A 13,770-nucleotide genomic window follows, 5' to 3' on the forward strand; every position below is an offset into this window, starting at 1 on the left:
AAATAATTTTTTTGGAAATTAAAAAAAAATAGAAAAATTTGGAAAATTGTTTTCCGATATTTTTTCCGATATTTTTATCCGATATTTTTATCCGATATTTTTATCCGATATTTTTATCCGATATTTTTTCCGATATTTTTATCCGATATTTTTATCCGATATTTTTATCCGATATTTTTTCCGATATTTTTTCCGATATTTTTTCCGATATTTTTATCCGATATTTTTTCCGATATTTTTATCCGATATTTTTTCCGATATTTTTTCCGATATTTTTATCCGATATTTTTAAAAATATCGGATAAAAATATCGGATAAAAATATCGGATAAAAAATATCGGATAAAAAATATCGGATAAAAATATCGGATAAAAATATCGGATAAAAATATCGGATAAAAATATCGGATAAAAATATCGGATAAGACTATCGGATAAATATCGGAAAAGCTATTGGAAAAACAATTTTCCAAATTTTTCTATTTTTTTTTTTAATTTCCAAAAAAATTATTTTCAATGCTAATTAAAATGGGTTTTCATTGGCATTACTTAATGCCAACGAAAAATTTTTAATTTAATGCCAATTAAATAATTTTTCACTAGCACTACTTTTTTCAATGCTAGTGAAATGACGATTTCACTAGCACTACTTTTTTCAATGCTAGTGAAATGAAATTTCATTAGCACTACTTTTTTCAATGCTAGTGAAATGAAATTTCATTAGCACTACTTTTTTTAATGCTAATTAAAAAGTAATGGTAATGCTTATGGACCCAACTCTGCCATTTGGGAGGTTGAGCACATAAGTACAAGAGTGGCTCAACATGTTGAGCCTCTATCATTTTTAATTTTTTGCAATTTTGTTGCGGGCTTGATTCCCGGCAAATTCTATATACATTTATTTTGTTTTGAATTTATGATTTTAGTAAATTTACCTTTTTACTTCTTTTGATTCAATTATATTATTTAATTAAATTGTGGTCTTCAATTATGTTATTATATGAATTAAGTGTTCGTTCATTTATTTATTTCAACATTAACATTGTTTTGGAGCGTGCTTACATTTGTATGTATGTGTGGTTGCTTTTGGATAGTAAGAACGGGGTCTCCGACAGTCGAGCATGCTCGACTGTAGCACCGGCCAACTAGTTGTTGTTGTTGCTGCTGCTTCGCATTGTGCCCTGCAAAGGGTGGGGGTAAATTATTTTTAACTTGATTACTTGCAGGGTGAGTTTTGCTCTTCTTGATAGCCAATTGTACGGTCTGTCAGTTTTGATGCTGACATGAATCGTTCGTTGTTCTCTTGTATTCAGGTTGTTTCTTTCACTTAGGTACAAAATATGACAAATTCCCCAGCTAAATTGGAGGCGTCTCTTAAATTCAAGTACGCACGCGATTTGTTCTCTTTGGAACGCATTCAGTTTTAACATTATTCATCACCTTTATTACGGGCTCTACTTCTTACATACATATATAGTATACAGATTAGGGTTCGGTTTGTTTTCTTGGGGCTTAGTGACCTAGATTAAATGCTTTGGGTCCAAACATGTTTGGTGTTATAAGGGAACTACCAATCTGATCCTGAAATTAAACACATAAAAATTATGTATGGTTCACATATAAAATCAAGAGTACTTTATATGGGCCAAGCCCAAACTTAAGCTAGCCTAAGTTTAAAAGTTGAACAAAGGACATAATACAAAGTAGTCGAAATCCTCTAGGACTTGTCAAAATCTTTGAATGTTCGATTAATTTGCCAATAAGAGTTCACTATCTTCATCCTCAGATATAGTCACGATCCTACTATTTGCCTCCTCGACCATGTTTCCAAATATGGATTTAATAGAAGGCGTTTGAATTGAATACGCGTAGAAGGTATTCATGTTCTTGTGGAGTGTCTCCAAGATATGCGACATGGAATACGTCTTGCTTGAAAGCCAAAAAGATACCATATGCCTGTTTCTGGATCTGGAATGATATGATTTAGGTGGTGTGATATGATATTTTGATTAAAACAGTAATCGAAGCCGTAACCTTTTACCGGTGTTAACCAATAGAAATTGGTAACCAAAACTAAGAGACTACACTGATAAAAAAATGTACTAAAATCAGTTTTGGTCTCAAAACTAAGAATTTTGGTCCAGAACAAAAAATTCTTAGATTAAGAAACCACATCTTGGCTTTAAGAACATTTCAAATAAGAAAAATTGAAAATTAAAAATGATTTTTAAATTTATAACTTTTTTTTTATAATTTTGCTTTATATACAATTTATTTTTAAAAATGTTGTTTTACTTTGTTGCGAGTGGGATTCGAGCCGGCGCCTGCTGCTTTTAACTAAAGCGGCGTTACTTGTACTATTCACATGAAATAGTACATATTTATACTTTCCTAACAATTTAAGATTTTTATTTATGTACTAAGCACTTTTATTTTTTAGATTAATATTCTTAGTATTATTAATATGGTCTTAAAATGTTCTTATTTTAAGAACAAAATATTTAAGATGAATGTTCTTAGTCTTAGAAGTTGGTCTTTTTTTTTCAATGTATCCGAAAAAAAACTTTTTTATTGTTTGAAGCTAAAATTTTTCAAACCGTAATAACCGATTAGTAACCGATTTATGCATAGTTAGTTTCGTTTCAATCTAATTTATGTTTTTCAAACTAATTTTGATTTTAAATTTGTATACTGATCTTTTGAATTTTTTTAAAAATCATTTTTAGCAACTAATTTTTTATTTTGAGAAACCAAAATATACAAAAAAGCTGGTAACGTTACGGAACCGCAATAAAGATTTTGCATAATTGTTATTTGAATACCAGATAAAAATAGATAAGTACTTGAATACTTACTTGATGATTGCATGCGGAAAGATGTGTTCAACTATTGAACATGTCTGCATGTAATACCACTTATTCTCACTGGGCCAATTTCCCAACGACTCCGACGATTCATTTTGCTTAAACTTGTGAATATTAATATGCGTCTCGACAACAAAGAACGCCGCAAAGTGCTCCAGCTGAAGCTCTTGTCTGTCCCCGATGATGGCCAGAGTTGGGGACTGCAGAATGGCCGTCCTGTTAGACAAGTCAGAGTATCGGGGATCCGTGCTGGTATAGAGCACCGCCTGGCCGTGCTCGCATTGGGATTCGAGAATAGAATAAATATTTCGCCAACTGCATGCATCGAGGTACGAGAACGGATCGTCCATCAAAATGAGACCCGCATAGCCAATCAGGGCAATTGCAATGTTAAGTCGCTTCAACACGCCTCGACTGCAGTTGTGCAACAAGTGGAAGCGACTGTTGTACAGATCAAACATTCGCAACAAGTTGCTTGTCTCGTTGAATACACTGTCTTTATTCAGTCCCCGTATAATGAGTACAAACTGAAGAACCTCCGTTACTGTTAATGCATCTTTGATGTCGTCATCTTGTGGACAATACGCCAGATGCATACAATTTGCATCTTCCTCGCGTCGATAGAAGGGATTACAATAGCTGTGGATCGTGCCCGTACTGTGCGCCACTGTTCCCAAAAGGGATTTGATCAGCACCGTTTTACCCGATCCATTGACACCAATCACACACAAGACTTGATGGCTAAAATATTGTATTGATTAAATAGATATGAAATAATAATTTAATTAAAAACTATATTATAAGTTTCATCATAAAAATGGATAAATCAATTTTTTTTACCAAATTGCCCAAATTTAAAATAAAAATTAAATGATTTGCCCATGCAACTGAGCCGGAATAATATGTATACTATAGTATATGTTTGTCACTTATCAAAGAACACCTTCCAGATCTTAATGTCGCGTTATCGATTTATCGGTGAATAATACTTCAAGTTGCAAATATCGATTTTCCTCAAAAATTTGGAAACGCAATTGTAATCAGCAAATTCACGCGTACTTGTATTGCAAATCAATTTTTCTTGTATGGTATTAATGCCTGATTCAAACTATTGCGTTTTTGTAGGTCTTTTATTACGGTAGTTAATAACAATCTTACGATTTAACTTTACTCAAATTATTGATGATCGATTTAACAAGCTCGATTGATCTACAAAAAAGTATCGAGGTAAAATACTAGGAGCTTTCAATATTCTCATATTTTATGCGATACTGATTTTTAAATTCATCGAATTTTTTTTGAGGAACAATCGAATTAATTAAATTGGTTTTTCATAAAAAATCGGCAACTCAATTCTAATTTAATTCAGCATCAAAATAAAAAGTTTTTCATTACTTGAAGCTTTTTCAAAAACCTTAAACTGTTATAACTTTGTAAAATCTTAGCCGATTTCTTTGCGGAATGTTAATTATATCATTAATTGGCCTCTTTTTTGAATCTGCATCAAAATTGCAAAATACAATTAAAAAAAAAATGGCTTGGGAAAACTCGATATTTGTAACTCGATGTAGTATTTGCCGATTGATCCACAACTCGATTCTTATTTTTTTGTTTTTCGATTTTTACATTTCAATTTCAAACTCGATTTAGAGTTCGGATTTACATCACTAATTACACTAGGCAACAGCCAACAAATTTGGTGAACCAAATCCATTCTATTGATACATTTAACATACAATTATTTTAAATCGGTCTTCATATTTTCGTAAAACAACCAGCAAAGAAAATGCTATATTTTAATAAAGGTTTGCATTTTTAAACAATTTTCATTTACAATCATTTAGAACTTAAGCAGAAAAGCTATCGATAGTAGCTTTACTACAGATGAAAACGCACAATCAAAATATAGTCAATTGTATATAAAAAAAAACACATACCGCTCCAATAAGAAGTTTATTCGGTGCAGAACCACATTTGTCCCAAAGAATACACCCAGATTCTCTACATTTAACGCCTTGTTCATTATAACCGGTCGCTCCAGTGTACGGGTACGTATTTTCTCTTTGATCCATGTCTTGTCCCTATCATTCCGGTTAGTGAAATGTATCACGTTTTGATCATAGCAACTGTCAGGGCTGTAATGATGTATAGTTTAGTTTAGTTTATTTAAATACTCTGTTAGTCCATTGATAATTATCAATAGTTAGTTAAGAGTGATAGAGTGAATATCGTTTACTTAAAAAACGCGACTTCTTTTGGGAGTATTTAAGATTTACTTACTTGCTGTCTCTGTTGTCCTTGCCCATCCTTTTCTGTGGCTTCAATTTCGACGAATTCATGAAGTTTAATACGTAGAAAACTGTCCAGATCAAAAGAATAAGAAGATATGTAGACCACAAAAGGTCCCAAGCGAAATAGTCCTTCGGTGGATTCACTAAACAAATAAAATATCACAATGATAGGTCGCAAGTAGAAATAGACTCATATTTTAATTCGGTATGTTTACTCATTGCCTGAGCAATGACAGAAGAAAATAGTCCGTCAGTAACTGACAACTTTCAAGTGATGAACGATGTATGCGACTTCTAATCAAGAGTTAAAAAGTTTCTAATAAAAATACCCTTAATTGATGGGTGCCATAGATTTTCTATGTAATACTTAGTTAAAAATCCAGTTATAAGATTACTCACCACAGCAATTTGGTATTTTCTGGCACTGCTCCAAATAGACGCTCGTTTCAAAGCTCTGCTCATCGGAACATATCATGGTTATTTCCGATAGATTGTCAGTATGCATCAGACTCTGTATTAGATTATAGTACGGATGAATGCTCAAGATAGCATCAAAATCATCTACATTAACATTGGGCGTTTCAAAAAGTGTTAGATATAATAAAATGCCCATCGAGTAAACCAGTATGACTATCACGTAACCAAGTCTCATTTCTGATATCCAATAGGAAATCAAAATATCTAATGATAAAACATATAGACCGACAACCAGCACTATGTAGATGAGCTTATCTGAAAAGTAAGAGAGGAAAATATAAAGAATCGAGTTTATAATCGGGTCTGTAATTACTCACAGTTATCATACGTATTTAAGGGCAGGACATTGTTAAACATGAGCATGACTGCATTTAGGGGTATTAGACTGAGAATGACCTTGGACATGCCATAAATAAAGTTGGCAATACTTAGGGTGCTGAAGCGCATACCCGCAATCAGTTCAAGTCGACCATATGGTGTGCCACGCCCTAAGCCAAAATTGAGCAATGGCAACGCCCAAACGAAACAGAAACAGAAGCTTGTCATAACTTTAAAGACCCAGTCAAGACGTTCGACCCCATCTTCCATATGTGCAGTGTGAAGGGTAGAGAAGGGTAATAGTTCCAATTTCACATTGATTCCCGAACTGGGATTAACAAAGCCGCTGTAAATAATGTTCAAATTAATTAATAAAATTAACAAGAATGAAACCTAAGAGAGTGCGATAGACTGCGAGAGACCCGGTACCCAAGCAAATTTGAATATCTTAACATACATTCGCACAAAATTTCTTCTTCTTTTGTGAAAATGTTTCTTGGATAACTTTCCAGTTTTTTATTGAATCGAGATGAAATTTTGTAAGCACAACTGGACTATGAATATTATTTGTGTATGCCAAAAATCAAGGCTTTAGCTTAAATATTTCTCCTGCAATTTATTTTTTCTTCAAAAAAAATCTTAATTTGCTTACATAATATGTGAGCATGGTCACCAAATTTGGTAGCTCTAGCTCATATAGTCTCAGGGATTTGGATGTTCACACAGGCAGACTGACACGATATATCAAATCAGTTGTTGATGGTAATTAAAAATATGTATTAGGGTGCATCGATTTGCATGGGCTAAAAAAATTGAAAAATGGTAGCCCAAATTCGTAGTTTACGGTAAATTTCAAGATGTTTTCACCATGAAGCCATAGTTCTAAAATCAATTCCTAGCCCCCGCTTTTTGAGCTAATAATTGTATTTTTCGAAATCGTTATCATGTTATTATTAGCATATCTTTAGTGATTTTAGTCCGATCCTGACAAGATTATTATTATTATATTGAATTATCATAGAATCAAAGGATCAATTGAACCTTAACCATAATTTTAAACTAAAAATACAAAATTGTTCATATCAAAAAGCGGGGACTAGGAATTGATTTTAGAACTATGGTTTCTTGGTGAAAACATCTTAGAATTGACCGTATATTACGAATTTGGGATACAATTTTATTATTATTTTTTTTTTTCGAAAAAATTGATGCTCCCTAATATGTACTACTTACACGTACATTGGCACAAACTTAAGTCTTTTTAACTTACACTGCCAATGCATCCATCACGAGAGTGAGGCTGAGGGGGGCGGAATTAACGTGATTACTGTTAAATAATGCCTCGACGTAGTCATCGGTGAAAGTGGCGGCTAAAACGAAATCAAGGTCGGTGATTAGATAGTTCTGGGTCATAAATAACCTCATGTAATCCACGAATTCATCATTATAGTCTAAATCGATGATTCTCTGACCATCTGTGGCATGATCATGAAAATGCTTGATGGCAGCTATCACGGGATCCAATGAAGCCTTCTGTTTCAGTAACGTGATTGAATTTTTGAAACAATTCATTGCAAATGACGGAGCATAGAGAACTTGCCGATCCTGTGAAAGATGTGGCATCGATAATATAAAGGCACAGAGAATACCAGGGAACAAGATTTGAATTAATGGCATTAAATAATTGCGTAAGTCCATAAGGCAACGTTTGCGGAGCACAACTTTTAAGTGCCTGAGAAACAGGCTTATATTTGGCAAGAAGAAGAATCTCTTCACCGAACGTTGCAGATCCTCGGCGAAACGTATTCGAGTTGCCAAATTAAACAGGGTGTAATTGATGAAAGGTCTTTTATGCTTGTACATCATGGCTTTGAGTAGAACATTCTCCACATTGGGCGTCATCAGTTGAAAGCTCTCCACATGCAGACTTTTCTTGTTTTTCGACAGCAAATTCAACAGCTTCAACAATCTGTTCAGGTCAAAGTGCTCCACCAGAAATACTGCTGAATCGCTCCTTTTCAATTCCATCTCAATACTTGGTATATGATAGGCGAAATAATTGAAAAGTTTGGAAAAATTACATTGTGGCTCTAAATAACACATCTGTAAGAATGGAAAGAAATTCATAGCTAAAATTAATCCAATGCGGTGTCGAAGTACGGTAATCACGGATTTTTTTAAACCAGGTACAAAATTCTTAAACCAAGCACGATTTTTTAAATTTTTTTTTATTTTTGGGGTTTTGTAATATCTTAACTTTTTTAAGATTGACTTTTTAATATCGTTGCCATTTCATCTACGTATAATCTCAGTTTAACAATAATTTCCTGAATACATACTGAAAAAATCGTGCCAAAATCAAGAATCTTAATCTTGAATTTTAGAATGGATTTTTTTTTTCTGTTTATGTATTATATCTTTGGTGTCTTAAACCATGTACGGATAGTATGATAAGCTTGTGCACTAGCAAATGTATGCAACAAACCGATCTCACAATCAATAAAAGCTAGAAGCATCAAAATGTGTATACATATTTTGTATACCTGTCTCAATTACAAAAGAATTTTTTAAGTTATAGACTTGAGTTTTACCAAGTATCTGCGTTGAAAATTTCATTACGATCGGATATTGCATTCTTGGATAATTTAAGAATCAATTTCACAAACTACCATGCAGTTGTTATTTCTGTAGACAGCGCTTACTTGTGTTTCTTACCAAACGATATACATTCTTGTCCAACCTTATAAGAGCCCTTTCAGTGCCGCAGGCATGTAATTTGCCGTTGATCAAAATGCCGATGCGATCAGCCAGATTTCTTGCCATATAAGGAAAGTTTGTGGTTAAAAATATCGTACGATTTTGTCTCTCGCGCTGGGCAAAGTTATAGAATAGGCCACGTTTTTCAGCGTCAACGCCCTCCATTGGTTTGTCAAGTAACACGATTTTGGTGCGTCCCGCAAAGGCGCATAGCACCTGAAGGAGTCGCTTCTGACCAGTTGTGAGCATGCTGACAGGTGTGCTCTTCAGGTGATTCACGTTCAATGACCGCATATAGGATGCGGCATCATTATCCGATTGGGCAAGCGATAAGCCACGCAAACGGCACAGATAAACGATATGCTCTGAAAAGGTAAACTCGCTGAATAGATTGAGATTATGTAGGGATAATCCAACATGCCTGTAGGCACTCGAGGATTGTTTGACCACATCATAACCGGTTATAGAAATGCTACCAAGCGTTGGCAATGTTACACCACAAAGCATATTCAATATTGATGTCTTCCCAGAGGCATTATGCCCCAGTAGCACAATCGTCTCATTCTGATACACTTTTAGTGTAAAGTTACGAACCACAAAAGTTTTCGAATATTTCTTCCAAACATTTTTAAACTCAATGACAACCGGACTGGTTTCATCAGTTTCCAGCTCGTCAATGTACTCCTCCTCCTCACTGTTATCGGGTGGTTTATCCACAACGCGCGATTGTTGTAAGTAATATTTGGTAGATTTTTCAGTGTGACCATCCTTTCTCAGTTCGTGTTCGCTCAGCCAAATTAAAAGCTCCTGTTCGGGCATATTGGCTGACATTGCGGGTCGAGCATCAGTGATTGATTCGTCGCTGGAATTGGAAGTGATATAGCTGCTGTCACTAGTTTCTTTATTTGTGGTTTGGTTTGGTGGCTCATCGGGTTTTTGAATGGATTGACCAGGTACTACACTACTATTTGTTGGCAGTTGCTCACTTATCGCCCTTTCTTTATAAAGATGCACCGTTTCCGTCAATTGTTCCCTCTGCTCGGTGATGTCTGATAAACGCTGGGATAGATTCTCCTTAAGTTCAGCTTCTGTTTCTTTCTTCTCTTGTCTTCGACGTTTTCGTCGTTTACACCACCTTCGGAGCTTAACGAACAATACGCGACATGGTGTGCACTTGATCAATCTTAGTAGACAGGGGCAGATATTACCGTCTAGGGCCAATGCCAATAGCACATATAAACAGGCCTGTACATAAAACAGAAATATAAACATTAAAAGTGTTGAGTCGCCAGTCATGATCCTGGACACTAAATATTGTTTAACATTCATTTCTTCCACATATTCCAAGCAAAGGATTCGTCGTAGTCCTCGACTCATTGTCACATTGCACAGGAAAATGGAAGCCATTATTAAGAGAATATAACCCCAGGTGGATTCGATCGATTTGGCTGAGAGTAACGGTAGCGATGCTAATATCCAGTAAACTGGAACAACAGCCACTACCATTTTAGAGGAGCCCATTATAACGCCCATAAGTATGGCAAATGCGACCGCTGATAAAACGTACGAGACGAAAAAGATGAGCATTATAGACCATGGACATTTGCTAAAGAACGATGAATGTCCGCCCCAATTAATCTGAAAACATTCAACTTATTCGGGCACAACAGCAGCAAGAACTTAATGTTTACCTTGAGCATCAACGTGAATACCAGACATGTCACCAGCAACAGGCAAAGTCCATTTAGGTACCAGACAGCAAATTGTAATCGTGTCGCTTGATGGTTCGTGTTTAACGCGAAATGTATGCCCAGAGCACGATCCTCTACAATTTCCTATACGAAATAAAAAAAAAAAATTTTTTTTTAATTAAAGTTTCAATAATAAGGCGATCGTATCTGAGTCCTAGCTTTGAATATTGTATAGGATCGTCTTTGACTAACCTTTGCAAAGATGGTGACAGGAAACATGAATCCAAGCAAGAGCACTACCACAGGTGTATTAACGCCCAGGGATAACAGTTGATATATATTATTATTTAGGGAATAGCCGCGGAGAATGACTTCTGGTACATTGGCGTTACCGGAAGCTATCTGCAGGTACTCAATGCAAATATAATACTGAAGCGATATAAATCCTTCTCGAACATAGTTGGAAATGGAGCTATTAACAGTTTCCATATTGCCCTTGGCTCCAGAATGAAATATACTATCCACTTTCCAGTTATTGCCAATCCAACTGTCCTCATAGTTCCTCAATTCGGATGGCATTAAAATCGAAAAATGTAGTTTTAACGGAAGTCCACGCTGTGACTCATCCACATTGTGAAAACAAATGCTGGCAATAAATTGATCCGAATAGGCTCGAATTCGTAGTTCCTCGCAGTCTGCAAAACTGGAGACTTGTGCCGACGTCATAGACATGCTACGGATGACACCTTCTATCAGTTTACGTATTCCGGCCGTCGAGTTTGGAGCATAGCCCAGTGTTATCTTCGGCACAAAAACGTTGCTTTCAAAACTATTTAATGAGTTGAGGAAAAGGAATAACTTTACATTTTTAGCTCGGTACCCAAGAAAAATGGGTAATAGAGCCTATTAGATTCGTGGCGATTATGGTATATTACTTTGAACACATTTATCTAAGAGACTATAAGAGTTAGAGCAACAAAATTTGGTGACAATGCTGCTAGGATGTTGACCTATATCAAGTTTAATTTTAAATTTGATAAATGATATAAAATCGAATAACAAGAGCCTTGAGACTTGGCACACAGGATAGGCCGAGCGTAGCGAGAAGGGAGCGGAGCCCCCTTGTTTTCATTTATCAAAGAAATTGACTTAATGTAGGACAGCGATAATTGCTTCTATTTAAGAAAAATTATGAAGCATGCCTCAAAATGACAACAAATCATACAAAATATCGGGATACATTTCATATTAATCAGACAGCACATACCGTACTTAATTTAGTTCAAAAATAGGCTTCAAAAAAAGGATAATCCAATGGCAACTTACTCGGCACGCTCCTTGGACATCTGATCTCGCCGGTAATTTATCTTATTGACAAGTCTTTGCCACCAGAGTTCATAGTGTATGATCTTCATTGTACTGCTGGTGTCTTCATCCGAATCAATATTGGCCAGAGATCGCAGAGCGAGAATAAAAATGGAAAATAGCAATGGTATTAGGGCAGCTAGGAAAAATGTTAACTTATGCTCTCTTTGTTTCTTAAAACTTCTCCATATCATTAGTCTGAGAATGCGACAGCTTGGAAATCGGCAACGCATCTTAAAAATTATTCACTTTTTCAATATTTTCCTTTTCGTATTAGGAAATGTATAAACTTTTGAAATTCGACAAATAAAAGCCATAGATTGCTGTGAAAAGTAAAGATTAAAAACAATTTTGAAAATATCAATATAACGTTTAATTGTTGAATTCTTTATTTCGAAATACAATCCAATCTGAATGAATTTATAGGTAATTAAAATTGCAGCATAAAGTGCATTCAATGAAGCGCATCCTCTTCATTCTGATGTAAGCCTACGCGGTCGGTCGGTCAGGGGGTCGAGGGGTCGGGGCTCGAGGGTCGGCCAGGGCCAATCCATTCAAAAGAAGCTTTTCGCCGCTTTTTTTCTGCCATTGACAGAATTGGATTTAAAAACTGGTGCATATCGATTGGCTTCCTTTCATGACGCTGGCCAAAGTTGAGTGCTCGGTGAGGTCAGCATATTTCGATATAATGTATAATGGTATCATTGACCGTTCCTCCTCAGCTTCTTAGTTCTTCTGCTCACATCGTTTAGTTAAATAAATAAACTAACTTTCATTTTGTCTCCTCTTCTACTTCCTGTTGCTCTTCCTGTTCCTCTTCCTCTTCCGGTTTAAGAGTTTCATGTCAAATTTGTTGCATACTTTTCAGCGTTGTGAAATGTCTTATTTCCTGTATGGATACATAGAAGTTTCATTTGACTAATTATGAACACAGGCTAAAAGCATATACAGTCAGTCGGGAAATTGTCTTCACAAAATTAAAAGTTCACATATTTGGTTTATTAAATCTAATGGAGCTCATTATTTTCTTGTTCTCTAACATATTCTAAGCTCTAGAGGCAAAAAAGTTCCATTTGCTTAATTATATTATACTAGGCAACAGCCAAAAAATTACAAGAACCAAACCCACTTTTTTGGATAGATTTGGGGCCCCATTTGACGAAAAGCATTTTTTTTAATGGTGAGTTTTTATTTTAGAATTTTTTAAAAATCTGGCTTTTTTTCGTACTTTTTTTTTAGAGGTGTGCCCACATTTGTCATTATTACTCGGGAATGACAAAACCGATGAATCTATCTATAATTCAATAATACAAAGTTTAAGAATTAAACTTAAACCAGTAGTTCAAAAAACATACATTTTTGAAATAAGAAAATGTGGATTTTTTGTTAAGCTATTTTTTTTATGTTTTTTTTGCTTACAATTCTAGGAAAGTTCGAAAAAAAACGTATTACATTTTATGTTCTATTTTATTGACATAGCTGCATTTATTACGCATCGTTTAAGCTGATTCATTAAAATCTTTGGCTAAGAAATTTGCATGTAAATATGAACAAAAGCTAAAAGCATATACATTCAGTCAAGTAAATGTTTTGACCAAGGCTTTAAACAGGTTCTGAGCCGAACATCGCTGAACCGGTTCGGTTCGCGGACCATGAACCGAACATTTGATGTTATATACTCCGTGAACCCGAACTTGAACCGAACCGATTTCTTAAATTAAAGGTTTGGTTCGAAAAAAAAAATTTACATTCTTTTTATTAGTAATGTATAAATACATCGAAATATCGACAACTCGATCTTCGTGAAATCGACGATCTATCGAGTTGATTAAATCGATTTCCATGAAAATATTAACAACTCACTGGATATTGTTCATCGTATTTCATTTGCAGAGCTGAATGATCTAAAATCAAAATTTTATTACTAAATTATATATTTTTAAAAATTACTTCGTTATAAAAATAAAAAAAAAATTATATGCAAAAGAAAAATTTTTTTCCACATATT

General features: G+C 34.8%; 1 protein-coding gene across 1 annotated transcript; it reads right to left on the bottom strand.

The window, feature by feature from the left end:
* Positions 1–1,610: 1,610 nt before the first annotated feature.
* On the bottom strand, positions 1,611–12,010 carry LOC117788697 (ABC transporter A family member 4). Its single transcript, XM_034627539.1, has 12 exons — positions 11,724–12,010; positions 10,650–11,226; positions 10,398–10,541; positions 8,665–10,344; positions 7,726–8,052; positions 7,220–7,482; positions 5,949–6,295; positions 5,554–5,886; positions 5,144–5,297; positions 4,801–4,998; positions 2,855–3,604; positions 1,611–1,967 (listed from the first exon to the last, which is right to left on the bottom strand). The coding sequence occupies exons 1-12, from the start codon at positions 11,954–11,956 to the stop codon at positions 1,748–1,750; spliced, it is 5,226 nt and encodes a 1,741-aa protein (XP_034483430.1). The 5' UTR covers positions 11,957–12,010; the 3' UTR covers positions 1,611–1,747.
* Between the last annotated feature and the right edge of the window lie 1,760 nt (positions 12,011–13,770).

The sequence above is a fragment of the Drosophila innubila genome, chromosome X (assembly GCF_004354385.1).
Source record: "Drosophila innubila isolate TH190305 chromosome X, UK_Dinn_1.0, whole genome shotgun sequence".
Lineage (NCBI taxonomy): Eukaryota > Metazoa > Arthropoda > Insecta > Diptera > Drosophilidae > Drosophila > Drosophila innubila.